The following is a 27,967-nucleotide window of genomic DNA, read 5'->3' as shown; positions in this document are numbered from 1 at the left end:
AATAGTCATCAATTATTCACAGGTCAATCGGACTGATGTGAAAAAAATCCCGGGCAAGGCAACTTGTTCAAGGATACAAAAGCTTCAGGTCTAAAATTCTTTCAGGAGATTTTAAGCAAAGATCAATCAAGGGTGTATGAAGGATGACAAGCAAAAGGATACCTACTACTCAGAAAGAAGCTGATGGATCTTTATTCCTTTTTTCGGGTAAAGTATTCCATTTGACCAAGCTGTTCTGTGTGTGGGTTTGTGTGTGTGTTGGCGACTGTGATTAAAACTTTAGACAGAGGAGCTAAGTAGAAATCAGAGAGGATTAGTTTTTGATTTAATTCCTACACAGAGATAATATGTCCTGGTGACAGCAAGATGGACCATCCTTCAGGTTATGAGTGCCAATGTAATAAACGCTTTATTGAGTAATAGTTAGTGTGTTATAGGCTGGAAACATTCATTTCTTCACTGATTTACACCATTTTATTAATAATATCAACAAGTGATTTTAATATTGGATTGTGTGTAGATGATTTAATGGTATTAAAATAGTTATTAGTACAATAATTTGTGTTTGTAGAAATTATTTTTTCTTTATATTATGAGCTCCTCGCGTGTAATTGTGCCGTTGGTAACACAAAAGGAGCAGACAGGCTGTATACAGATGGTAATTGGAAAAAGATTGGTTATTGCTGCACTCTGGCCCTGATGCATGTTACTCTATATGTCTGATACCTGATATTACTTGCAATGGTACATACATTTCTGTGTAATCTTATGCTCTAGCTCATACTACTTACTTCTCTACTTCCTGGTCACAAATAATTCAAAGAAATGGCATATGTGCACGGCATTCTTCTCTTCGGCAAAGTTAAACACTTTTTTAGTTTAGTTATGAAGTGTTTTATGAAAATGTGCTACTTAAAAAAATGACATAAAATCAATGATTCATTTTTGTAGATGTTTGTACAAATGAATTTTTAGTGTAAATATAGGTACATTACACCTATATTATAATTTAGTTTGTAAAAGTGAATAGACTTAAAATCTATTTCAAAGTGGAGGGAAAACATTATTTTGAAACACACACAGAAACATGTAAATACAGTGGTCAATAATGTAGCAGAATGGAAAATGTATATATATATATATATATATATATATATATATATGTGTGTGTATATATCCGATATCGAATACGTCAGCATTGTCTGATTACGCCAGCACCGTATCTCAATGGTTGTATGTACTATGCCCCAATTGGGTGTTTTTCCACTAAAAGTATTTAACAATGCTTACTTTCATTGTGTGTAACTTTTTGTAACAAACATTCTAATATATGATGGTATTTATAATTGCTACAAATTACATGTTATGAATGTCTGAAATAACCAAATAGAAATATTTGGCGATTGGGTAGAACCAAATCCAATAATGTTTAATGTAATAATTTCAGAGTACATATAAACATGTAACTGTTGATATTGTATCCAATTTACTTTTTGTTGCACTTTTAATAAAAATAACTAAAATCATTACAGGAAAGATTTAGGGGCACATTTATCAATCATCGGCAAAAATGAGAAATAGTTATCAATCCTTATCGCATGGATAAGGATTGAACTATTTCTCAAATTTATGAAAAACAGATCACAGAAACAGCAGTTCCAAAAAAACTGCTGTTTCTGTGATAAAAAAAAAAATCACACTTACCCCCCTCTTCGGAAGCACTGTCTCAGGATCTCCTCCAGGTGTTCTTTGTTCCTCTTCATTCTTCAATTGCGCATGTGCAGTTCGAAGAAGATCCCCGCTCTGTCTCTGCAACTATAGTTGCAGAGAGAGAGTGGTGAGTGACAGGGAGGGATCATGTGATCCCTCCACACATGCGCTGTCCAGCTCTGCTCTTCGGAGCAGAGCTCACAGCATTGGATTTTTTCAATTTTGATAATGTACGCCAGCTTCCGCTATCTAACAAGTTTCGAAAAAAATGTTTTTTCGGAACTTGTTAGATAGCGGCCAGGACCAGTCACCATACAGTTGAATGGTGACTGGTCCCAAAAACGAAGAGGAGTGTAAAGCAGCAGATATTCACACTATCTGCTGTGATGCACCTTTATTAAATATGCGGCGGACACACCGGGACATGATTTCCACGGTAAGTGCACGATAGTGCACTACCGTGCTTTCTTAAATATGCCCCTTAGTGAAATAAAATGACCCCCCCAAAAAAAAAAACAACTTGATTTGCTATAAGCCTTGTCCAATCAGCTGCTTTGACAATCTTTCACTGAGCAGTGTACTTCCAAACCGATGTGATACACGTGAACATCTTCAGAGTGCCCGCCATGGGGTAATCTCTTAATCTACAGAAGTCCCGGCCATGGGGGTATCTCCGGATCTGCAAAGATCACAGCCATGGGGTTGAGGATCCCCATTCTACAGGAGTCCCAGCCATGAGAGTAAGTACAGATGCTCAGAAATATTGAACCAGTTCAAAATGTTATCAAATTTCACCTGTACTATGGCCACAAACATGTTTGTGATACAGTCATCAGTAGACTCTAATTCAAATTTGTGATTAGAAATTTGCATCAATCATTCTAAATTCACTATTTTCCTTAAAATATTTTTTTTATTATTTAACACAATTTAAATAATGTTTTTTATTAATAAACAATTATTGAATATTTTTTTAAATTGAACTTCAAATGTTACTGTGTTTGAAGTTTGCCATTCTACATTAGTAACTAAAACCCACTAAAAGATATCAAGCTGTTCACATGTGCAAACTGGCTAGAATGTGTGGGAACCAGGTCAAACATGGTCAAAGCTGTTCGACTTTCTTGAATTTACCTTGATTTTTTAATAAATCTAAAATTTGGGAACATTTTGTTGTTTAAGAGAATTAGTCGCACAAATCTGAGTATGGATATGTGGCCAGTTCAAGCATCTCTAGGGATGAAAATATCCAATCTGCAGTAGTCCAGGTCATGGGTGGAATAAGACTCAATCACAAAATTTGTATTAGCTGGAGTCCTTCAACTTTTTTGCGCTTTGGATTATTTTAATTTCTTTTTGATCCAAAAATTTAGAAGATGAAAGTTTTCAGCTTCTGATTATTGAACACAAGTGTTTTTTTGGATGGATGGATTTGGATCTATGGATCACCAGAACTTCCAGTATATTAAAAATGCCCCCTGATTTCATTTTATACTGTTTTCTTAGTTTTCATGATTGCGCAACCAACTAGTAGTACATTAATCATTAAATGTATTTTTAAATGCTTTTAAGCAAATTCGAATTTACTAATTATTAGTTATAATTTAGTAACAAAAAAAGTGTAATATACAGTATTAATTGTAAAGTGAAACGATGGGTAAGTGATTCCTGGATCCTATCTTCGGTTAACCTTTTGCCCGCTTTTGCAGGGAGATTGGACTACAAAGTGCAGTGTGGGTTGAGTGAGTTTTGAAACTGTGTGCTTAGGATATGGGATGGTTCAGACCACCAGGAAGATAGTGTTTCTCCTGCACAAGTCCCAAAATTCATCGCTTGCTCAAGATAACGGAAACCCTGGAATGGTTAACAAGTATTGATAAAGGTTAAGAACTTGTGATCTAGCAATGCATATGAAGCTCATCCATAAAGTGACTTGATTCCTCTGACACACTGCATGTCAGCCAGCTGTACAAGAAGCCAGATCCTCCCCTTGTAGTTTACACTGAGCTCCTGAGACACTTGAACTTCCCAATGGAATAAGTGTTTCTATAGAAACATGCCATAGACTGATGCAGAAGCACCCAGGTGATAAAATATGCTTTTCATTACATAAGCATTAATTAGAGGCCTGTTATCTTCACAGGAGACACATTCTTCCTTGCCACTAAAGAAGCTTATCTTTAGTTTTCAAACAATCTTTAGTTATTAAACCTATTAGCCTGGGACACGCTGCAGCAATGGTAGCAGACAAGCACTAATAGAAGTCCCAGGTGGTCTACATATTGGGGCGGACATGGAAAAGATTAAGAAGTAAAGGCCAGGACATGGACTTAGCTGCATGTATGTTACGTGTTGTGTGTCCATGGCAGTGTTTAGGAAAGAGATGTGGATGCCGCCAGTAGCTCACAGGCAGTCCTTCAGTGTGCCCATCCAGATCACCTTACAGGGGAGCCGCAGACGTTACATGAGGTGAGAGGACCTTACACACTTCATATGTATCATTCATTTTGTTTACAGCAGTTAAATTAGTTATTATACGGAGATCATCATACTACGGTGACGTTTCCCGTCTGATCCCTTATACGATGTGAAAACCTAAATTCCCCGACGGAACTTTGCAAAGTGACGTTTGGTTGTGTTTTCTGGGTGTGGTATAAGTTTTGTAGGTTAATAGGTTTTGTGTACGCGTGGTTTTGTACGGGATTAGGAATCATTTCTAGAAATGCATTTTGCTTTTAGGTAATCCGGCTATTTGTAGAAATTGAGAACGGCTGACACAACAAAACCAGCGATCGCTATTTATATAGTTATATGCATTTTATAAAGTTATATGTTTACTTTATAGTTGTACTATTTTGTTGATAAGTGATGCATTTGAGTCATTATTTAATTAAAGGGACAATGCAGCCAATATAAATAATTCCAACTTTTCTTATTTAACATAGAACTTCAACTAACTGTTGCTTTTTATATGTGCAGGCCATTTTAATAAAAATGTGTTTATTGATAAATTCATTATTTAGATGTTTACATGTGACACTGATTACATGGAATTGTCTGTGGCTTCAAATGTATGCCTTAGTGATGTCACTAGTTCCTAATGAATGCATTCTCTCAAACATTGGTTTATCCCAGTGGATTCCAAACTTTATCAGTTTAAGGCACCCTTAGGGTCTCCAAAATTTTTTCAAGGCACCCCTAAGCCAAAATAATTACCAAGTAGTCCCCCGCCTTGCTTACCACTGGCCCTGGCCGAGGCACCCCTGTGAGATCGCCAAGAAACCCTAGGCGCACAGTTTGGGAACCACTGGTTTAGCCCATAAAATGGCTGCCTTGGCTGTGTGTAGGTAACCTGGGTTTAAGGGTAGAGGACTCTTTTTATGATTATTGCATTTCGTGCAGGCCAGATGTACTCTTAAACCTTCAAATAGTGCTGGCTCACATATGCAGTGAATGGTCTCCATTTTGGTCTTACCAAATTGGCTATTACAATAGCTATGATAACACGCAGCTATTTCTGATACAGGAACCTATCGAGATGCTAGTCTATATTGATAGCTGAAGTGAAGTTAGATCAAAATACGACTGAATTGGTATAAAAACAATTTCCCTCACAGAGATTTCTTTATAAGCAGGAGTGAGAATGTGCAATGTGTACCAACACAGTCTTCTACTTGGTATTGTAGAAGCTTTGTATGAAGGGTATATTTAAGAATGACCACATTTTTGACACGATCCCTTTCAATCCTTATTGCAAAAATAAGGATTGAAAGATCATGTGTATTTATTAAAAATTTTCAACAGGAACAGCAGTCATGAAAGACTGCTGTTCCTGCGAAGACCCCTCTCCTATCTTTTCTTTTCTCCACCTTTGCGATAGTGACCGGAAGGGAAAGTAGTAAGATGCGGTGAGGGATCAGTAGATCGCTCTACCCCAATGCTCTCCCCATACAGCAGACCTGAAAAATTACACATACGGTAATGTACGCCATCCTGGTCTGTCATATATTACCATATGTGTAAATGCCTTTTCGTTAAAATGCAAAGCAGCAGATTTCTACGATATCTGCTGTGATGCCCTATTAATAAATGTTAACTAATCTTAAAGATGTGGCTTATCCCCCGAAAACTGTCATTTTCTGGGAATTTTAATGAAAAAATTGATTGTTAAATAGGCCCCATAGTGAGGTGAGGCTGAGTCTTCCTGATCCTGAATGTGTTAATAAAGCTAGACATTGTGCAGAGGTGTGTATGTCTTTTAAAGAATTTATGTTGATGTGGAAAAAAATACCCTGGTCTGCGCTGTAACAAATGACAGTATCTATATCCATAAAACATTAACCAGTATGTTATATGACACATTTCATAGTTACTCTAGAACAAAGAAACCATGGTTTCTGCTTTATATAATGAGTAAGGGCTATGTCTAAATGGAGAAAATATTTATTTTTTATCTAGTTTCTTTCACACCTACATCACTGCCTTATTGCATCTAGTTTTCCTGTTGGTTGCCCACATGTCAGCATTATGGTACATACCCACTGGCAATTGTATTCTGCATTTTACATGTATTTTAAAAACATATAAAATGCATGGCAAAAGATTTGGCACTAAAAATCTTTGTTCCAAGTCAGTTCATGCACATTTAAGTTTCGCATTTGGTTAAGTCGAATTTTTACTACTTCCATTTCTGTGTATTTGTTGTCTTTCAGTGCATTTTAAAATATACAATCAATCTCCAAGATGCTAGTAAAAATGCATGTCAACGGCATATTGACGCAATTAACACTTGCGACAGCTTGCAACTCACTACGAGAGAATGGGAGGAACACGGAATTGTGAAGGCGTGACCATGTAAATACATCCTAGTCGCAGTGAGGCGCAGACGCAACACACGTCAAAACAGGGCTAAAGCTGTGCGGCAGGAATTATGTGGTGCAAACATTAGCTAGCTGCAGGAACTGCTCAAAGCTCGGTAGGGTATTAAGAGTGGGACGCAACTGGGGTTGCTTGCCACTCGTAATACCCTACCAAGCTGTGGCACACTCCCACTCCTACACTTCTTAAACGGACTTTGCGTCTAACTCTAAATAAGGTCATTTATAAAAGTTGCATTTCAGACCCCAGTGGGTATATAGCTTTTAGGTGAAAATCACATGGTTCCTCCTTCAAAAAATATCTGGTTAACAGCAATAGATCCACTTACACTATTTAATGCATTCTGTCATAGGTAGAAGTAAAAGTATTATTATTATTCAGTTTTCCCTGCTCAGCAATTTTTAAATGCACACACATGAAATATACACTCAGTGGCCACCTTATTAGGTACACCTGTTTGTTAATATAAATATATAATTAGCCAATCATATGGCAGCAACTCGATGCATAAAACCATGCATCCACAATGAGGAAAAATTGATCTAATTGCAGTGGCTGGCTGGTCTACGGGGCAGAGGGGCATCTGGCCGGTCCCATAGTGGGCTACCTTGTGCTGGGTCACTTGTATTTTTTCCATTTAAAATGTTCCTAATAGGCTGCTGAGTTGAGATTTGCCCCCCGGGCTAAAATTTTCCAGCCCTCCCGTGTCTAGGTGACTTTGATTGTGAAATGATTGTTGGTGCCAGATGTGCTAGCTTGAGTGTCTCAAAAACTGCTGATCTCCTGGGATTTGTATGCACAACAGTCTCTAGAGTTTACAGAGAATGGTACTCAAAACAAAAACATCCAGTGAACAGAAGTTCTGTGGGTATAGACACCTTGTTAATGAGAGAGATCAGAGGAGCGGTGTTAGTCATATTTCCAACTGTCAAACTTACAAGTAGACAACAAAAACTCAAATAAAGATGCTTTACAATAGTGATATACAGAAGAGCACCTATAAATGCACAATACATTGAACCTTGAAGTGAGTTGGTTACAGAAGTCCACACCAGGTTCCACTCCTATCAGCTAAGAACAGGAAAGTGAGGCTACAGTGGGCAAAGGCTTACCAAAACTGGACAGTTGAAGATCGAAAAATTGTTGCCTGGTCTGACTAATCTAGATTTCTGCTAAGCCTGATGGCTTATTTAAACAACGTGAGTCCATGGATCCATCCTGCCTTGTGTTATGGTTAAGGCAGGTAGTGGTGGTGTAATGATGTGGGGAATTTTGTTTGACACACATTAGGCCTCTTAATACCAATTTATCATTGTTTAAATGTCACAACCCAATGGAGTATTGTTGATGATCATGTGTATGCCTTTATGGCCTCAGTCTACCCATCATCTATTGTCTACTTCCAGAAAAATAGCACACAATGTGGTTCCACAAACATGACAATGAGTTCAGTGAACTTCAATAGCTACCACAGTCACAAGATCTCAATCCAATAAACCACTTTTGGGAAGTGGTGGAACAGGAGATTCACAGCATGAATGTGTAGCCGACAAATCTGCAGAAGCTGTGTGATGCTATCATGTTAACATGAACCTGAATCGTTAAGGAATGTTTCCAACGCCTTGCCGAATCCCCTGCCTTGAAGAATTCAGGATGTTCTGGGATCAAAGTGGGTCCTACTCAGTACTAGAAAGGTGTAACAAATAAAGAGGCCACTGAGTGTACATCATGCAGGGTGGCACTAGATTAGTATACTTTCCAACAGTACAGATGTTCATGGCATATGGGAAAACAGGTATACAATGGCTTCCTTTGAGCAGATGCCTTTGCAGCTTTTAGAGTGCTAAGTTGGTAAGCGGATTTATTGGGGTTTCTAACATAGTTGATGAGGTTGCAACCAGTTCATCAAGTTTAACCTTTTTTTTAGATCTCCTGTTCTCTTATATTTGAAATTGATTCAGATGAAGCAACTGCCAATCTGTTTAAATAGGGGGAAAAACCCTCCTGACCCACTATTTCTGTCCTATTTCTCCCTTGATCCTACATTTTAATTAACGTTTGTAACCCTGGATATCCTATTCCAGTAAAATTTTGTATAACCGTTTCTTAAACATATCAATTAAATCTGCCATCACAACTTTCTCAAGCAGTGAATTCCATATCTTGAATGCCCTTACTGTAAAGAACCCCTTCCTTTGCTTGTTGTGAAACCTCTCCTCCTCTAAACTTAGGGGGTGACCACATGTCCTGTGTGTCCTTGGGGTAAAAAGTTCCCATTAAAGTTCACTGTATTGACCTTTGATGAATTTGTACATATTATTCATATCCCCTCTAAGAAGTCTCTTTTCTAAAGTAAACATGCCTAAACTGGCTAACCTTTTCTCATAACTTAGACTCCATACTCTTTATCAATTTTATCGTCCTTCTCTGAATCCTTCCTAGTTCCAAAATGTCTTTTTTATATAGTGGTGCCCAGAACTGTACTCCGTATTCAAGATGAGGTCCTACCAAAGATTTATATAGTGGCAAAATTACACTGTCTTCCCTTGCCTCTATGTCCATTTTTATGCATGCCAACACTTTATTGGCCCTTGTAGCTGGTGCTTGACATTGAGTACTGTTGTTAAGTCTACAGTCATGGCCAAAGGTTTTGAGAATGACACAAGTATTGGTTTTCACAAAGTTTGTGCTTCAGTGTTTTTAGACCTTTTTGTCAGATGTTGCTATGGTATACTGAAGTAAAATTACAAGCATTTCATAAGTGTCAAAGACTTTTATTGACAATTACATTTATTTTATGCAGAGAGTCAATATTTGCAGTGTTGACCCTTCTTTTTGAATACCTCTGCAATTTGCCCTGACATGCTGTCAATCAACTTCTGGGCCCCATACTGACTGATGGCCGCCCATAATCAATGCTTGGAGTTTGTCAGAAATTGTGGGTTTTTGTTTGTTCACCCGCCTTTTGAGGATCACAAGTTCTCAATGAGATTAAGGTCTGGGGAGTTTCCTGGCCATGGACTCAAAATTTTGATCTTTTGATCCCAGAGCCACTTAGTTATCACTTTTGCCTTAGGGCAAGGTGCTCCATCATGCTGGAAAAGGCATTGTTTGTCACCAAACTGTTCTTGGATGGTTGGGAGCAGTTGCTTTTGAAGGATGTTTTGGTACCATTCTTTATTCATGGCTGTGTTATTAGGCAAAATTGTGAGTGAGCCCACTCCCTTGGCTGAGAAGCAACCCCACACATGAATGGTCTCGGATGCTTTACTGTTGGCATGACATAGGACTGATGGTAGCGCTCACCTTTCCTTCTCCAGACAAGCGTTTTTCCAGATGCCCCAAACAATCTGAAAGGGGATTCATCAGAGAAAATTACTTTACCCCAGTCCTCAGCAGTCCAATCCCTGTACATTTTGCAGATTATCAGTCTGTTCCTGATGTTTTTCCTGGAGAGATGTGGCTTCTTTGCTGGCCTTCTTGACACCAGGCCATCCTCCAAAAGTCTTCACCTCACTGTGCGTGTAGATGCACTCACATCTGCCTGCTGCCATTCCTGAGCAAGTTCTGCATTGGTGGTGCCCCGATCCCGCTACTGAATCAACTTTAGGAGACGGTCCTGGCTCTTGCTGGATGTTCTTGGGCACCCTGAAGCCTTCACAACTATTTAACCTATCTCTTTGAAGTTCTTGATGATCCAATAAATGGTTGATTTAGGTGCAATCTTACTAGCAGCAATATCCTGTGAAGCCCTTTTTGTGCAGAGCAATGATGACTGCACGTGTTTCCTCGCAGCTAACTATGGTTAACAGAGGAAGAACAATGATTTCAGGCACCATCCTCCTTTTTAAAGCTTCTAGTCTATTATTCTAACTCAATCAGCATGACAGAGTGATCTCCAGCCTTGTCCTCGTCAACACTCACACCTGTGTTAACGAAAGAATGAAAGAATCACTGACCTGATGTCAGCTGGTCCTTTTGTGGCAGGGCTGAAATTCAGTGAAAATGTTGTTTCTGGGATAAACTTCATCATTGTCATGGCAATGAGGGCCTTTGAAATTAATTGCAATTCATCTGATCACTCTTCATGACATTCTGGAGTACATGTAAATTGCTATCATAAAAACTGAGGCAGCAGACTTTGTGAAAAATAATATTTGTGTCATTCTCAAAACTTTTGGCCATGACTGTACTGTCTACTAGGACTCCCGGGTCCTGTTTCTTTTTAGTTTCCCCTAAATTTATCCCATTTAATTTATAGATTGCGTTATTGTTTTTGATCCCTAAATGCATAACCTTACATTTATCTATGTTAAACTTCATCTTCCATTTGGCCGCCCAATCCTCCAGTTTATTCAAGTTCCTCTGTAGAGAAACTCCATCTTGCTCTGATTTTATTACCTAACAAATTTTAGTGTCATCTATGAAAATGGAAACTTTACTCTCTAAACTATCATCAAGGTCATTAATAAATATATATTTAAAAGGAGTGGCCCCAGCACGTGTCAGGTGCTGTCCCCGCACATCCTCCATGTGCTGGGGGCGGCCGCCTGTCTCTTCCTGCTGAGCTTTTTCTCTCAGCCCAGCACATGTTCAGTGGTGTCGCGTTCCATTGGGTTGTAGAGAGGCCTGATAAAATAGAATATTAGGTCAAACTTAGCTCCAGTGTCCTCCCTGCGTGTTCCACTCACCAGAATCCTGCTCCCTTGATGTATTCAGCCAGACCGCCTCTGAAAGCCTGCCCCCTCATCGACCCTGGGACTGTCCCATCAATTTGATTCCTGGCAAGAATATTCCTAGAGGCAGGGTAATTCTATTGTCCTTACCTGAGACACAAGCCATGACGGAATATAAGAAAAAGGTGGTACCTTGAAACCCTGCATAGACCGCTGATCTTCATCACGATCAAGAATCGCTACCCAATTCCCTTCAATTCTGAATTATTTGATCACATTCGTTGAGCTCGGATCTTTTTCAAATTGGACCTCAGAGGTGCTTATAACTTAATTTGAATTTGTCAGGGCGACGAATGGGAGTCCGCATTTAATACTTGGGATGGGCGCTATTAGTATCTTGCTATACCCTTCGGACTCTATAATGCCCTACGGTCTTTCAAGAGTTTGTTACTGAAATTTTCCAGGATCTCTTGCACCAATCTGTGGTTGTCTACCTTGACAATATTTTGATTTTCTCCCAAAATCTCTCTGCTCATTGTAAGCATGTTAGGGAGGTCCTCTCCTTATTACGTCAAATCCTTCTGTATTGTAAGCTGGAGAAATGTTTCTTTGAGCTCCCCCCAAGTACCTTTTCTGGGGTATCTGGTCTCAGGCACTGGACTTTAAATGGATCCTAAGAAAATGGAGGCAATCCTTAGCTGGCCTCAGCCCATTGGATTAAAGGCTACATGGCACTTTATTGGCTTTGCTCACTACTACCGTCAGTTTATTTGGTTTTTCCACTCTTGTATCACCCATTACCTCACTCACTTGTAAAGAGGGACAAACCAAAACCTGGCTTCTAGAAGCGAGCTTTGCCTTTAATGCCTTGAAGAAAGCCTTCTCTATTGCCCCAGTTCTCAGGCAATCTGACCAACATAATCCATTTTTTTCTGGAAGTGGATGCCTCCACCGTAGGAGTTGGGGCTATATTATCATATAAGAATTCCTCCAGAGCTTTGGCCCCATGTTGTTTACATTCTAAGAAATTCTCCCCCTATGAAGTTAATTATTTCATTGGGAAAAGAAACTTTGGCAATCAAGACCACTCTAGAAGACTGGCAATACCTTTTGGAGGCAGCTCTTCATCCCGTCATAGTCTTCACGGATCACAAAAATCTTGTTTACTTACAATCTGTGCAATGCCTTACCCCCAGCAGGCTTGCTGGTCTCTGTTCTTTTCAAGATTACAATACATTTTGGCCTACAGTCCTGGTACAAATAATTTGAGGGCTGATGCTCTTTCCAGGTCTTTTGACTGCTTAAATATCTACCCTCCTGCAGAGATTCAGCCCATTCTTAGCTCACTCAAGGTTCTGGTTTTGACCAAGTCCACAGTCAAATCACCACCGATTGGTCTTTCTTCCGTTTACTCTCACCTTCCTACCAAAGTCTTAAAGTGGGCTCATAACTCCAAGTGAGACATGCTGGTATCAAGAAGACTATTGCCCTCCTGTTTTGTCATTATTAGTGGCCTTCCTTGGCTTCGGAAGTCCATAAATATATTCAAGCCTGTAATGTTTGTGGCCGACACAAGGTCTCGAGACAACTTGCGGAAGATCTTATTCTTCCCCTTCCTGTTCCTGACCCACCTTGGACCAGCATCATCATGGATTTCATCACTGAACTACCTGACAGCCATGGCTATAATACCATCTAAGTCGTTTTAGACCGCTTTTCTAAAACGGCCCATTTTGTACCACTGAAAAGGTTACCATTGGTTTCTGAATTATCTCTCCTATTTATCAGTAACATCTTTCGTCTAGATGGGTGTCCCCTCATATATATCTCCAATTGGGGGGAAGGGGGGGGGGGTACAAGGTGTTTTAAGAGTTCGGAGGTCCTTTTGTAAAAATCTTGGGATTGACCTAAAGTTGTCTTCTAGGTACTATCCTCAGACCAATGGACAGATTGAGCAGGTCAATGAGGATTTGGAATCCATCTTTTATACCTCCGAACACCAATCTTCCTGGAGTGATCATCTCCCAGGAGTTTTCCCGTTCTTCACAGTGTTTGCAAGGTATCCTCTTCTACCCACTATTTCTGATTTACCTGACACTTCTGTTCCTGCTGCACAGGGCATGGTCCCTGATTTCTCTCAGATCTGGACTCAAATTCAAACCAGACTCTTGGAAACTTCAAAATGGTACAAACATTATGCCGAATGTCAATGTAAAAATCTCCCTGTACTCCAAGCTCGTAACCAAGTTCCTTCAATGAAATTTGCACCACACTTCATCAGTCATTTTCGCATTTCCCATGATATCAATCCAGTTTCCTACAAGCTCCAGCTGCCTCCCTCTCTAAAATCTCATAATTCGTTCCATATATCTAATATATAAAAGAGAAAATTTGTCCTTCTGTCTGTCTTTCTATACAAATCCACATTTTTCAAGCGAAGATCATGAAATTTTGCATACGAGTGTATTAAAACATGACGGAGGCAACTAAAAAATTTTAAAATTGAAATTCATTACGGGGTGGGGGTGGCGAGGGGGGTAACACCTAAAAATCATCGAAAACGACCATAACTCTGGAATGTCTGGAACAATTTACACCAAACCTGGTACACATATGACTTACAGTCTGACAACAAATATTGTGGGGGCAAGACACCCCCACAATCCTAAGGGTGGGGGTGGCGAGGGGGGTAACACCTAAAAATCATCGAAAACGACCATAACTCTGGAATGTCTGGAACAATTTACACCAAACCTGGTACACATATGACTTACAGTCTGACAACAAATATTGTGGGGGCAAGAAACCCCTAGCACTCCTAAGGGTGGGGGTGGCGAGGGGGGTAACACCTAAAAATCATCGAAAACGACCATAACTCTGGAATGTCTGGAACAATTTACTCCAAACCTGGTACACATATGAATTACAGTCTGACAACAAATATTGTGGGGGCAAGACACCCCTAGTACTCCTAAGGGTGGGGGTGGCGAGGGGGGTAACACCTAAAAATCATCGAAAACGACCATAACTCTGGAATGTCTGGAACAATGTCTTGGAAGAAGTTCCAAAAAAAAGGGGAAATATATTTTTTCTGGATGCACCCGGAGGAACAGGTAAGAGGTTTCTCATCAAGTTGTTACTTGCTAAAATTCGAGTACATTCCAATATAGCTATTGCTATGGCCTCTTCTGGAATTGCTGCAACTTTAAATCCTGGTGGAAGAACAGCACATTCCTGGTGGAAGAACAGCACATTCGGCTTTCAAGTTACCGCTTAATCTGGCCCGAAGTTAAACTCACGTCTGCAATATCACTAAACGAACAGAAAAAACTCACATTCTGCAGCAATGTCAGGTCATTGTATGGGATTAATGCACCATGTCACACAAAAATGCTTTACAGGCCCTCAATCAAACACTTCAATTTTTAAGAGGCAATGATTTACTAATGGGTGGAGTCACTGTTGTATTGGCTGGAGATTTTCGACAAACATTGCCGGTCATTCCAGAAGGAACAATGGTGGATGAAATTAATGCATGCCTTAAATCATCACATCTTTGGAGGCATGTTCGCACTTTGCGACTAACCACAAATATGAGAGTTTCTCTGCATGGCAACACAATGGACGGTCAGTTTGCTGATCATTTCTTAAATATTGGGAATGGTTTAATGCCGCTTCATCCAGTAACTGGTCTCTTCAAACTCAGAAAAACACTTTGTAACACAGTTGTGTCTTAAAATTCTTTAAATCCCGTGCAACGCCGGGTATTCTGCTAGTTCTTTATAAAACCACTTGTACTCAACGAATTTTCCAAGAAACCTAACACCCCCATTCATATTAAAACTGTTAGAGGTGATGAGTATTAGGGGGAACACATCCTGAAATACTCTCTGGAGCAAGACCCTGTTTCTGGTTCATTGGAAAGTCTACAGCCCAGAAGAAAGATCATGGGTCAATATGAAGGATCTTCATGTATCGCGCCATTTGTCCAGTTTTCTAAAGAGACATGCTTCTAATTCCCTTCCAACAGGGAGAAGAGAGGGGGCAATGTCAGGTGCCGTCCCCGCACTTCCTCCGTGTTCTGGGGATGACCGCATGTCTCTTCCTGCTCAGAGTGTCCTGTTTCTAGGCAACGGGATGCTTCTTCTCCTCTAGGCCCAGTACATAGGGATGCTCCTTTGCTCCCCCATGTTGGCGGTCTGTGACATACTGACCACTGGATTTTTCCTCTGGCCCACTCACAAATTTCCTGCTCCCTTGGTGCAGTGTATTTTTGGCTCCAGACCCAGCTTGTTTCCTGACCTTCCCTTTGGATTGTGATTTTGGCTCATACTGATCTCTCTGGTTCTAACTCCTGGCTAATCCTGACCATTCTCTGAACAGCTACGTTCAGAGAGAGAGAGAAAGAGCTGATAAAAAAGCTTGATAGTATCTAGTTTCAGTATAGACCATATTTCCATTGGTTCAGCATTCAGGACAGTCTAATGTAAATCAGGTCTTAGGTCAGTTCAAAGGATTTCTCTGGGATAAGGGGATCACCTTCCCCCAACAGCTGAAAACATGTGCTTCTCAAGGAAACTGACCCAAGCCAGTTATAAACACAATGCCATTTTGATCATTCAATCTTTTATCTTCCATAACTATTGATTGCAGGAAGCGATCACAAAGCCGAAATTATAAGATGAGAGATGGTAATGTGCAGATCAAAATGATATCAGACATGACACCTGAACCCTAAATAACACTGAAGTGTACATATAATCATAATATATAAACTAATAATAAACTAAATACTATCTGCTCATAAATCACTGTATAACGGAACCAATATGAATATGAATTATATAAATCACTAAATGTTGTAATGTGAGTGTGTGTGCATGCTGAGTGCAATATCACAATGAAACAATATTAACCAGTATACTTTTCGTTCATCCAATTATACGACTTCGACAAGTTGCATTTCCAATTTTATTTATTATTCTTAACATTTGTACCTTTCTAGTAAACACTGAAGTAAAACAGTGTTTAATCCCTCTGCTTTTTCCCTATTATCATTAATCAATCTACCCATCTCACTTCTTAAGTGTCCTATATTGTCATTTTTAATCCATTTGCCATTTATGTACTTAAAAACTTTTTAGGGTTTGTCTTACTTTCTTTTGTAAATTGTTTTTCACTTTCTAATTTAGCCAATCTAATCTCATTTTTGCATGTTTTATTACATTCCTTGTACCTACGGAAGGACTCCTCAGACCCTTCAGACTTAAACAATTTAAATGCACGCTTCTTCCTTTGCATTTCTTCCCTTACCTTTCTATTTAGCCACATTGGTTTAGACTTAATTATTTTACATTTATTTCCAATAGGAATGAACTTATACGTGTATGTTTCCAACATTTAAAGACAGCCCAATTTACTTTTCCATTTTTTACTTCAAAAACGGTGTCCTAGTCTATGCACTTTATAGACTCCTTTAGCATATCAAAATTTGCCTTTTTAAAGCTGAAAGTCCTAGATGATCGCTTATATTGTTGCTTCTGGAAACTAATTACATATGCGACCATATTATGATCACTGTTTCCCAAGTGTTCCCTTACTTGAATATTTGATATTACATCGTCATTATTTGTTATTACTTGGTCCTGTATGGTCTGCTTTCTAGATGGTTCCTCTACTATTGGGGACATGTAATGATCTTTTAGTGTGCTCAAAAACCTGTTGCCCCTAGCTATACCACAAGTCTCGTTACTCCAATCAATGTCTGGATAATTAAAATCCCCAATAACTAAAACTTGACCTAGTTGTGTAGCCTTTTCAATTTTCTGTAGAAGTTGGGCTTCCTCATTCATGCTAAATCTGTCTATTTATAGATTATCCCTATCAGAAACTTCTCTGACCTTTTTCCTCCACTGGATATCTCCACCTACAATGCCTCTATACTATCACCAATACTCTCGTAAATAACTTTCTGTATACTTGGTTTTAGCACTGGCTTAATATAAAGACATACTCCTCCTCCCCTTCTGAAGAGAGTATAGCCGTCCAAGTCGACTGCCCAGTCCTGTGTATCATCACACCATGTCTAAGTAATTCCTATATTATCATATTGCTCGCTCATTGCTACTAGTTCTAACTCCCCCCATTTTACCCGTCAGGCTTCTTGTCATTTGCAAGCATACACTTAAGTATATTGCCTCACTTCGATATTCCTTTTTGCTTTGATATGACTGTTTTTCGTATTGGCTTTAACAAGAGCCTCTCCTTATCGGCTATGCTTCTCTTTCCCCCCTCTCCACCTCCTTGACTCTTGTTAAATTCCCCCTTACTACTCTCAGTGCATATCCTGTAAAAACTTGCTTGCTTTTGTTGCTAATTATTCTCAGGCACCTGTTTCATTGTTTACAGTAATGTTAGAATTTGTAAAATATTCTGTGCTCCTTTCCCATCACTGTCATTGAGTCATGTGCTTATTTCTTAGCTATCACAGATACTTTGTCACAATACAGTCTTGCTGACCTCCATTTTAATCTTGGAACAAGACTTTTAGGGGGGAATTCAATTGGCCGTGTTACTGTAAAATGTAATGCGCCGTCTGCTCACTATTACCGTTATTACGGTAATAGTGCGCTTAAATACTTAAATACAGTAGATTCAATGCCGGCTTTTTGCTCACAGCTCCATAAGCTGCAAGCAGAAAGCCGGGTTAAATTTACCGTAATAACGGTAATAGGTTTAACGCTACGCTACTTCGAGGGGAATTGAATTCCCCCCTTGGTGTGTTTTTCCAAAGACCAGAAGTTCCTTTTCCCTCTTACATGATACACCTGACAATTGTATGCACTTAAGAATCTGTTGCATGCATCACGCATTATAAAAGTTCCCCATGATAAAGCGGCTTCTTTCGCTGATCTCATGAAGCTTTTTTTCCTTAGCATTTGTCACAGAAAGATATTGCAACCCTTACAAATGAATAAGGATTCATTACAGAAGAATTTGGTACCTGGAAGCACGTTTGTAGTGTGTTTCAGGGCTTTTACTGCACATTGGGGCATATTCAATTGTCCGCAGTTTCCGCCTCGGAAAAACTATTACCAGTATTACGGTAATAGTAAGCCGGATTTCAGCTCGCAGCTCCCTGAGCTGCGAGCTGAAATCCGGCTTACTATTACCGTAATACCGGTATCTACTAGCAGTATTACCATAATGATGGTAATAGTGCGTGGGGCGCCTTACTTTTGGCTGTAACTCCAACAATTGAATATGCCCCAGAGAGTGCTGATGTATTGCGGGGAGTGAAAGATAGAAAGACTGAATTGTTTAGCTAAGTACAGGTTATGCTAATTACAGACCCTCTTCTGGGGCAAATGAAGTGGGTTATTGGAACAAAACAATCATTTACCCGCTGAGAGACCCTATTTAGGCATTATGAAGCTGTGCGACTGTGAAACGTATTTCTATGCAATGGAATGCTTTTATTCTGCTTTATTTGCGGTAATAAAACAAGAAAAAAGGGAAGATGTGCACATGATAACGGGATTCTCTGCTATTTTAAGGGAAGCCTTTTCTCCCATACCTGGCAAGGCAAAAAGAAAAGAGAGCAGCAGCGATGGGATGAAAGCGGCGGATAAAATGAAAAAGCAGGTGTCCAATGCTGGAGAAGACAGGGCGATGCTGTTGGGGTTCACTATGATGGTGCTCTCTGTACTTATGTTCTTTATACTTGGGGTCACCATTCTGAAGCCGTTTATGCTCAGGTGAGTCACACATATGCACTGCTTTAGTTTATAACAATACATTTAACTTTTATAATCACTTTTTAATTATATTGTTATAATACACCTATGACTAGAATAGGTATTATTAACTGTGAAATAGATTATTTAAGGCATGTTCTGACATCAGAACACGCCATAGATGAGGATATTTTCACAGGTGCCTTGGACCCCTATTACCAGAGCAACCTTCCTTCTCACCTAACCTCTCCCCATGCCAATTCCTGGACACAGCCTATTCCATACATAGGAATTTGCAATAACTTGACTTAATTACTGATTAGCTTACTGTACAGCCATTATGATTGCTAGAAAAGTAATTAATGTTAGATTAGTATGAGTGAAAGTCGGTCTATGCTAGTGAGGGTCTGATTATTATAAGGAAAAAAAACCTGTGTCTTGCAAAAACTGCAAATTTTGCTGAATGAATGGCTTCTCTATATTTATCTAAGCCGACGGCTGGTGAAGACTATCGTCAGCTAATGCCAACAGCCTCCCTATTTACCAAAGCCCTGATGGCTATTTCCGACTGTGATTGCCTATGCTGGGGGACTCTGACGAAGCCCCCCACCGAAAAAAATGCATTTTTCTTTTTGTATTACAGCATCTTTCTTTTGTTTTCTATTTTTTACTCTTTTTTCTTTCTTTACGAAAGTGGAACTGAAGCCCAAGTTTGGGCTTCCAGTTCCACTGCGCACATGTGAGTTGGGTCACACATATGGACCTAACACTGACAGGTGAAATTGTAAGTCTCATCTTACCGCTGACAGCCAGTATCACCGGGTACCACCAAGCTGCCCCTCCAAAATGTTATTGATCGATTGGGTGAGAGAAATTTTCTCTCTCTACAATTGTTAGGAACCCCTATAGCCGGTACAACACAACCCGGAGTCTGCTCTGCCAGTCTGGTGTTCACTGGAGCCCCTAGTGGTGGGAACAGACTTAGCCACAGACTAACAGAGGGTCGTGAAGTGCGTACCGGCTGGGGAGAACCCAGGAAAGCGAAGTGAAGTCCAGGCAAGGGTCAAGGGCAGGCAGCAGACAGCGAATCCAATAAACAAGCCGAGGTCAAGGGTCACGAGCAAACAGGAAAGTCGGTAAACACGCCAGAGGTCGGGGTCACAAGAAACACAGGCAGGGTCCAAATCCAGGCAAGGGGTCATACACAGGCAATCCAACCGAATATCCACAGGATAGGAACAAGGAGCAGAGCAGGTCAGCAGAACTGGTAACAGAAAGCTATAACCTGCAGTGAGGCTGCAGACCTCACTGCCTTAAATACACAGGCAGACCAATCAGGGCTTGAGTGCACATTTGCAGGCTAATTGCCTGCTATACCGCTAGACAAATCAGAGCTTGCCCCTGGACCTACACTCAGGTGTAGGCTAATAAATAATATGCCCTGCTTAATCAGTCCACAGGCTGTGAAATACTACTGAGCATGCGCCCAGCTACACAGCCTGCCGGAGTGCATAAAGATTACTTTCGGCGTCCGGCCGTTGCCCTGTCTATGTCTCCTTATCGGTCTGTTTATATATGTGTAATAAGCATTTTGTTACAATTTCTATGCAAGGAAAAGTAGACGATATTGCTATTGTGGATAAACGAACAATATATTTTCACAGTTCGCTACCTACCTCACCAGTTCCATGACGCTCTTTACCACTCAGTGCTAAGATATAGACGTATCCTTTAATGAGGTGTTCTTAAAAGATAGGAAGTTAAGCGATTTGTAGAGGCAAAAATCATGTCAGCTGATATTCTGTAAATTACAACAGTGTAAAATTAGCTGATTCAGAGAAAAAGCCACTTTCAGACTAATACTGTCAATCTACTATTAGTTTAGTATCACCCACTGTACAATGGCTGTATAGAATGTACTCTGCAAAGGCTCAGTTTAGGAGGGACAACAAATTAGTTTCTATAGCAGTGATTTGTGGTTACCCACAATTGCTGTGTGTGTATTAGGTGAGTTGGGGACTGTGGTGCATCGGCAACATACATTATTGATGGATGCCACCACTTTGTAATTGTGGATTGGTTGTTTAGCTAATAATGGATAGCAGTTCAATGAGTACATGACTGATGAATGCTTTGTACACATGTTTGTTGAAAAATAATGCATGCTAAAAGCATAAAGAAAGCCTTGTACTTCATGGGCCTGATTCATTAAGGAAAGTCAAGCAAGAAAAATGAGTAACTTTGCACATTTTTATTCTTCTACACTTTTATAAAAGGTTTGGTTAAGTAATCTAAATATATATATATATATATATATATATATATATATATATATATATATATATACACATACATACATACATACATACATACATACATACATATACACACACATATCAGTAGGGGGGTGCAGAGACGTTAAATGGCCATGAGGCGATTTCTTTTCCCCACTGTTGATTCTATGCTAGGCTATTAACTGGATGTCTTTTATGTCTAAGCAGGGGGTAAAATACCTCTCATAAAAGATTTTTAGATCAAATTATATTGATGTGAGCAATTTGTAGCCAAATAGCTCACACAGTAGAGACATCAGTGCTGTTAATCACTCACTGGAACTAGTAATAAAAGTTATAGTACTCATCTTTATTTGATGAGAAATACATTTGTGTCATGCCAACATGGATAATTAGATAATTATTTATGTATAAATATGTTAAAACACACTCATTAAATACACAGTAGAACACCTGTATGGATGGATGTCTCTTTCCTCTCCTTGGAAGTGGCATTCTATGCAAAGGAGAGATGAAGAGAGGTTTGGCTACTAGCATTCTAGTAACATTTAATTAATATAATTTTAGCCACTATTAATTTAAATACAGAATTGAAAGGACAGGTGCAGGTTACATTTTACTTTACCAGTCATACTCTCAGTGCATGTTATAAAGGTGCTGATACGCAAATAATAAGCCATGACTTGAGCACCAATATCTACTACCTTTTTGTTGTTTATCAGTGTCTGGAATGAAGAGTCAAACTGCACAATTATCCAAGCTGATATTATGGATGACTGGGTAGACTGTTCATTCACATGTGGTATTGACTGCCATGGACAATCCAAATATCCCTGCCTTCAGATACTGGTCAATGTGTCTAGCTCTGGTCAAGTGGCTGCTCTGCACTATAATGAAGAAGCTGTTCAGATAAACCCCAAAGTAAGTATATTAGTGTCTGGTAATGGACAGCAATTACCCAAATCCTGATAAACTATTGAGTACACTTAAGGGTCAATGTTGCTTTCAAAAGAGTGCTTCCTCTTTATAACCCCCATTCCTCCACTTACCACTAGACATATTCTCTGAACCATGACATGTACACACACAATTATTAATCCATTTTCCCCCTTTAGAACGACACCACCATTACTTAGTCAACCAGTTCAGAATATTTGTACACATAACGTATTAAAACATTTCTTTTAATAGAACATTGGTGTGAGGATACCACCCTTTCCTAGGATGGCAGTTAACCTCTGTGGGATTCAACTCACTTGGGTAAATCAGAGTATATTCAAAATAAGGCTTTATTACGACAGCACAACACCACAAGACGTTCACAAGATACAGGGTAATGGTAGCACGTGTCCTTCAGCAGCCTCTTGCTGTCAGCACTCCAAAGTAATAATCTCAGTCTCTTTCAGAGTCTTATCTTCCCACAATATTACCACTACCTTTCAGATAGACAGTTACTATGTTGCCCAGCTTGGGAAACTGGCTCACACAGACCCTGTCCTGGTAGGGTTTCCTCCAGCGGCACCACGATGCCTGGTCTAGAGTACTTTTTCGCTGATGTCTTGTACACCATGATCCTCCAAACTAGAATAGCTCTCTTGGCATTCTCATCCCTATCCCTGTATTCTTGGCTGTATACACAGGCAGTAGGGTCAAATGTCTCAATCCCCCCCCCCCTTACAGCAGGGGTCTATCAGTGGAAAATTTAACTGTTAGACATACAGTCTCTGTTACCTTGATTATACAAAGGAATGGCTTGACTCAATTAGCTATTTGGCTGGATACACTAAACAAAGGGTTACAATATAACATCTAGGAATGACACTTCACTTTGTGTGAAACAACAAGACATTTGACACATTGTGTCTGCAACATTACACAAAATGAGTCTGATACATTTTGATACAATAACATTTATATTGATACATATTAATACATTTCCCAATGCTATTTCAGACAGTATATTGCTGTGGAGACACATTGCATATCATCTAGAAGTTCTAACCTAATTACTTCTCAGATTACCTGTTGACCTAGCTAATTAACATGGGCTGCAAGCTAGCTATGCCAAGTTACTCAGACATTGTCCTGATTACAAACCAGAATTACGCCACACCTCATAACAATGAACATTTGAGACAAATGGAAAGGACCTTAGCCAACACAAGCAAAATGCCTTCTGCTGTCCTGTTATTTTCACACAATATGGCAATATTCTTTCTATTTCTAATACATACAATATTGCAAGTAATAGCAAGGGCAAAATGTACCTAATATCATAAGATAATAATACACATAATACACCAATGCTGTGGTGTATATACTTAAACTGGGCCATGGATTAAAAAGTACATTAAACTGTGAAAAATGGGTGATGAAAAAAAAGTTCTCAGTCCAATAGCACACCATTTAGTGATACTCCTCCCCCACTTTTTAAACTTGAGCCCCAATCTCTTCTGCAGACACTACTGCAGGTTTTATGCGCTCTCATGCGAGGTGAACCAATTTCCTGCTGGGCTGTGCGCAGCCTCCAGCATTCAGTTGTTGCACCTTGTTATATTCTTGTAGCCGCCAGCACCTGTCAATTCCCAGAGGCTCTGCGGGAAGTTTTGGTCTCCTGCTCCAGTAGCTACTCTGAGCCTTTACTGCCCAAGAGCCCTACTGACCGACTTTCCCTGGTTGTCTGGGGTCCTACCTAGCTATGCCTCCACCTCCCCCAGTCCCATCCTGCATTTCTTAATTCTGCATCTGCTTATGGACTGGATTCTTGTAGGAATCCTGCTGCACACTATCTCCTAGGCTGGGTAATATCTCTCTGAGCCCTGCTTTTACCAACTCAAGTCCTTTTCTCCAGATCCACTGACTGAGGACTTGCTGCAGCTCTCGGCGAAGCCGACTATAGTCATAGCTTGCACTGTGTACTGCTGACTGGCATGGGGTGGGGGTGGTCTGTATGATAGCTGCAATCACTGGAATTCTTACTGGCTGCTCCTGAAAGAATAGGGCAAGGTCTGAAGGTTTGCAGTAGCGCCTGCTCCTCGGGCAGTGAGGTGGTATAGTAGCTCAACCCAGTCTCCATTGACCATTCCTCCACCACATCTGGGAAGTTCTCCTGACTTTCCTTAATAAAGTCCACCTCAGATAGTTTTGCACATATGAATCCCCCATCACTTAGCACCAATATACAATGTTTCTTGTGGTCCTCACCCGACTAATTGGCTTCCAGGATTTCCGCAACATAAGTCCCAACTTGGGTGGCTTTCACTGCTGGGATCTCTGCTATCTCCATCCTGCCCGCATCATCGAGTAAGCACAATTCCTATTTACGTAGTTTTTCCACTAGCTGTGGCCTGAAGTCATCCTGGGTAAAGGCAATTTCCCTTGCCCGCATAATCCCCGCAGTTCATCCAGTTTTAGGGAGTTATAGTTGTTCATGGCTCACGTTTCTTGCAACTCCTCCGATAAATTTCCTTTGGGTGTTGTGTAGCCCGCACTGTGCTGTACCTATAAGGCGCTTGGACTGCAATCACCTGCGTCCTTTGCAGTCTTGCTGCCACCACTTGTGAGGATACCACCCTTAGTTGGGATGGCAGTTACCCTCTGTTGGATTCAACTCACTTGGGTAAATTAGAGTATATCAAAAATAAGGCTTTATTACGACAGCACAACACCACAAGACGTTCACAAGATACAGGGTAATGGTAGCACGTATCCTTTAGCAGTCTCTTGCCGTCAGCACTCCACAGTAATAATCTCAGTCTCTTTCAGAGTCTTATCCTCCCACAATATTACCACTACCTTTCAGATAGACAGTTACTATGTCACCCAGCGTAGGAAACTGGCTCACACAGACCCTGTCCTGGTAGGGTTTCCTGCAGCAGCACTACGATGCAATGCCCAGAGTCCTTTTCGCTGATGTCTTGTACACCATGATCCTCCAAACTAGAATAGCTTTCTTGGCATTCTCCTATCCCTATATTCTTGTCTGTATTCACAGGGAGTAGGGTCAAATGTCTCAATCCTCCCCCTTACAGCAGGGGTCTATCAGTGGACAGTTTAACTGTTTGACATACAGTCTCTGTTACCTTGATTATACAATGGAACGGCTTGACTCAATTAGCTATTTGGCTGAATACACGAAACAAAGCATAACAATATAACATCAAGGAGTGACACTTCACACTTGCGTGAAACAACAAAACATTTAACACATTGTATCTGCAACATTACACAAAATGAGTCTGTGATACATTTTGATACAATAACATTTATAATTATACATATTAATACATTTCCCAATGCTATTTCAGCCAGTATATTAGTGTGGAGATACATTGCATATCATCTAGAAGTTCTAACCTAATTACCTCTCCGATTACCTGTTGACCTAGCTAATTAACATGGTCTGCTAGCTAGCTATGTCAAGTTACTCAGACATTGTTCTGATTACAAACCAGGTCTATGCCACACCTCATAACAATGGGCATGTGAGACAAATGGTAATTACCTTAGCTAACACAAGCAAAATGCCTTCTGCTGTATTCTTTCTATTACTAATACATACAAAATTGCAAGTAATAGCAAGGGAAAAATGTACCTAATAACATGAAATAGTAAACATAATACACTCATGCTCTGGTGTATATACTTGGACTGGGCCAAGGATTAAAAAGTACATTAAACTGTGAGAAAAGGGTGATGAATAAGTTCTCAGTCCAGTAGCACCCCGTTTCGTGACAATAGGTGACATATATTACAAGGAATGCTGTCGTAGCTACTTTATGCCTAGCTACTAGGTTTTCCTTTATTAATTTTGCTGTGGAGCTACTTTATTAATCATCCACTTGAATCTGGAGAGCCGCAGGTTGCCTAAGATTGAATTGATGTAATTCAGGACTCTGTTTCTGACAAGGCCCAACAATATGTCCACCCACCCTGTACAGTGTTCAGCTGTAGTTACACCCAACCCAGCCCTCAGACCTCGCTATCAGTGCATGCTATGCTGATCACTTTCAATGACAAGTTTGTAACATCCACCTGGGCTGCGGGAACACACAACACGCTTTACTCATGCTAACATCTTTTATTGATTTATTATTCATATCAAATTATCATGACCAACTGTCTTTTAATGATATAATATTAAAAGGATTTTAAATGAATTACTTGTAGTGTTTTTTTCATCATTTGTTATAAAAAAACACATACACAAAAAACCCACAATTCACTCCTGTTAACATTCATGTAGCTTAAAACACAACTATAAATCGCAGTGTGGCCATTAGATTAATGCCATGAAAAAACGTTTATGCAGATACAATGTATACATGCAGCAACAAGACTTCCATTAAGTTGTGAGTTAGGTGCACTTTATACTTAAAGCACTTTGGTTTCATGGAACTCCTAATAAAAAGAATATTCATATCCAACCTAAAACAGGATTAGGATTATCAACTAGAAGTCTTTGATGTATGCAAGTCTGTACAACATCAGACCTGCAATTCATATTGTAATAGTGATCCAGGCCAGATTTGTATAGAAACCAGAAACACAGCTAGGTATAGGTAGCAGCAACATATAGGGTACAACACACACAGCGTTCTGCAGTCCACCTTGACTGACAAAAAGATATATAAATATATGGAGGGGAAACCCAACAGATTGAGAAGCAGATTAAAGGATGGCAGGAGAGAGACTAGGCAAAATAAAGTGAAGGAAGGGGAGGGGTGGAATCAAAGATAATGAATTGAAGAAGCCTTATACGAAATAAAGTGCTACATTTTTAAGAAAATATGTTTAACTGAAGGGAGTGTGATCTGAACTATAAAATATGTGGGTTCAGGGAAATTCGTGCAGCTGGAAGACAACAAACGGCTATTCTGATCCTTCATATAACACTATTTTAAGATATTAGTTTTGTTGTTTATGCTTGTATATCATATTTAAATTGACCATAATGATCATCAAAAATAGTTTTTTGCTCAACATGAGAATATATTAGGTTAGTAATGGCCGACTCGCTGAAACAGGTTAACGCAATTCCCGCTCTTTCTGCTGCTGCTTCGATTTTCTACACCAAGTTCAGTGTATATCAATATTTAATACTAATATTTCTTTGTACTTCATACAGTGCTTTTATGTCCCAAAGTGCCAACGAGACAAGAATGAGTTGCTGGATGGCGTGCTTGATGTGAAACAATACTTTGAGCATAAGAATGACACTCCATTTTCATGCTTCCACCAGCCTGACAGTAAGCCAGAAGATGTCATACTGATTAAAAAGTTTGACCGGACGGTGGTCTTTCATTGCCTTTTTTGGCCAACTCTCATGCTCATTGGAGGAGCCTCCATAGTCGGCATGGTAAAACTAACACAACATTTATCCTTAATGTGTATGCTCTACTGCAACCCAACAAGAGAGGAACCCAGAAGTGTGACACCACAAGTGGACTCACAGCAGAGCAGAAATAGAAAGGATGATAAGACTTTAAGGTGGAGATTAAATTCCCAAACTATGAGCAATGCTCCATTTAACTAATAGAGGACAAGGAGTGTTCAAGATGACCATGTGAAAAGTCTTCTCATGTGTCAACCAGAAGTGTAGCATACTGTAGCCAGCAGAAAACTGTTTATATTATAAATATGACAATAAGAACCATTTGTAGCTCTAAGTTTC

General features: G+C 39.8%; 1 protein-coding gene across 2 annotated transcripts; it reads left to right on the top strand.

Moving 5' to 3' along the window:
• KCNMB3 (potassium calcium-activated channel subfamily M regulatory beta subunit 3) lies at positions 1–27,955 on the top strand. Of its 2 annotated transcripts, none has more exons than XM_075200577.1 (4): positions 1–207; positions 18,826–19,021; positions 22,017–22,215; positions 27,422–27,955. In XM_075200577.1, exons 1-4 carry the CDS (start codon positions 144–146, stop codon positions 27,827–27,829), a joined length of 867 nt encoding a protein of 288 aa, XP_075056678.1. In that variant the 5' UTR covers positions 1–143; the 3' UTR covers positions 27,830–27,955. The 2 variants fall into 2 exon arrangements, with proteins under 2 accessions (XP_075056678.1, XP_075056677.1); XM_075200576.1 differs by lacking the exon at positions 1–207 and adding an exon at positions 3,880–4,179 and having other exon boundaries at positions 18,821–19,021.
• The last annotated feature ends 12 nt before the right edge of the window (positions 27,956–27,967 follow it).

This window comes from Mixophyes fleayi, chromosome 3 (assembly GCF_038048845.1).
Source record: "Mixophyes fleayi isolate aMixFle1 chromosome 3, aMixFle1.hap1, whole genome shotgun sequence".
Taxonomy (NCBI): Eukaryota; Metazoa; Chordata; class Amphibia; order Anura; family Limnodynastidae; genus Mixophyes; species Mixophyes fleayi.
The sequence above is the reverse complement of the archived record's forward strand: the minus strand, read 5'-3'. Positions and strand labels throughout refer to the sequence as shown.

Coding starts and splice junctions, on each gene's coding strand:
- KCNMB3 (XM_075200576.1), top strand. CDS start 4,049: ATGTATGTTACGTGTTGTGTGTCCATGGCAGTGTTTAGGAAAGAGATG. Junction 19,022..22,016: donor CTGAAGCCGTTTATGCTCAG/GTGAGTCACACA, acceptor GTTGTTTATCAG/TGTCTGGAATGAAGAGTCAA. Junction 22,216..27,421: donor CTGTTCAGATAAACCCCAAA/GTAAGTATATTA, acceptor TACTTCATACAG/TGCTTTTATGTCCCAAAGTG.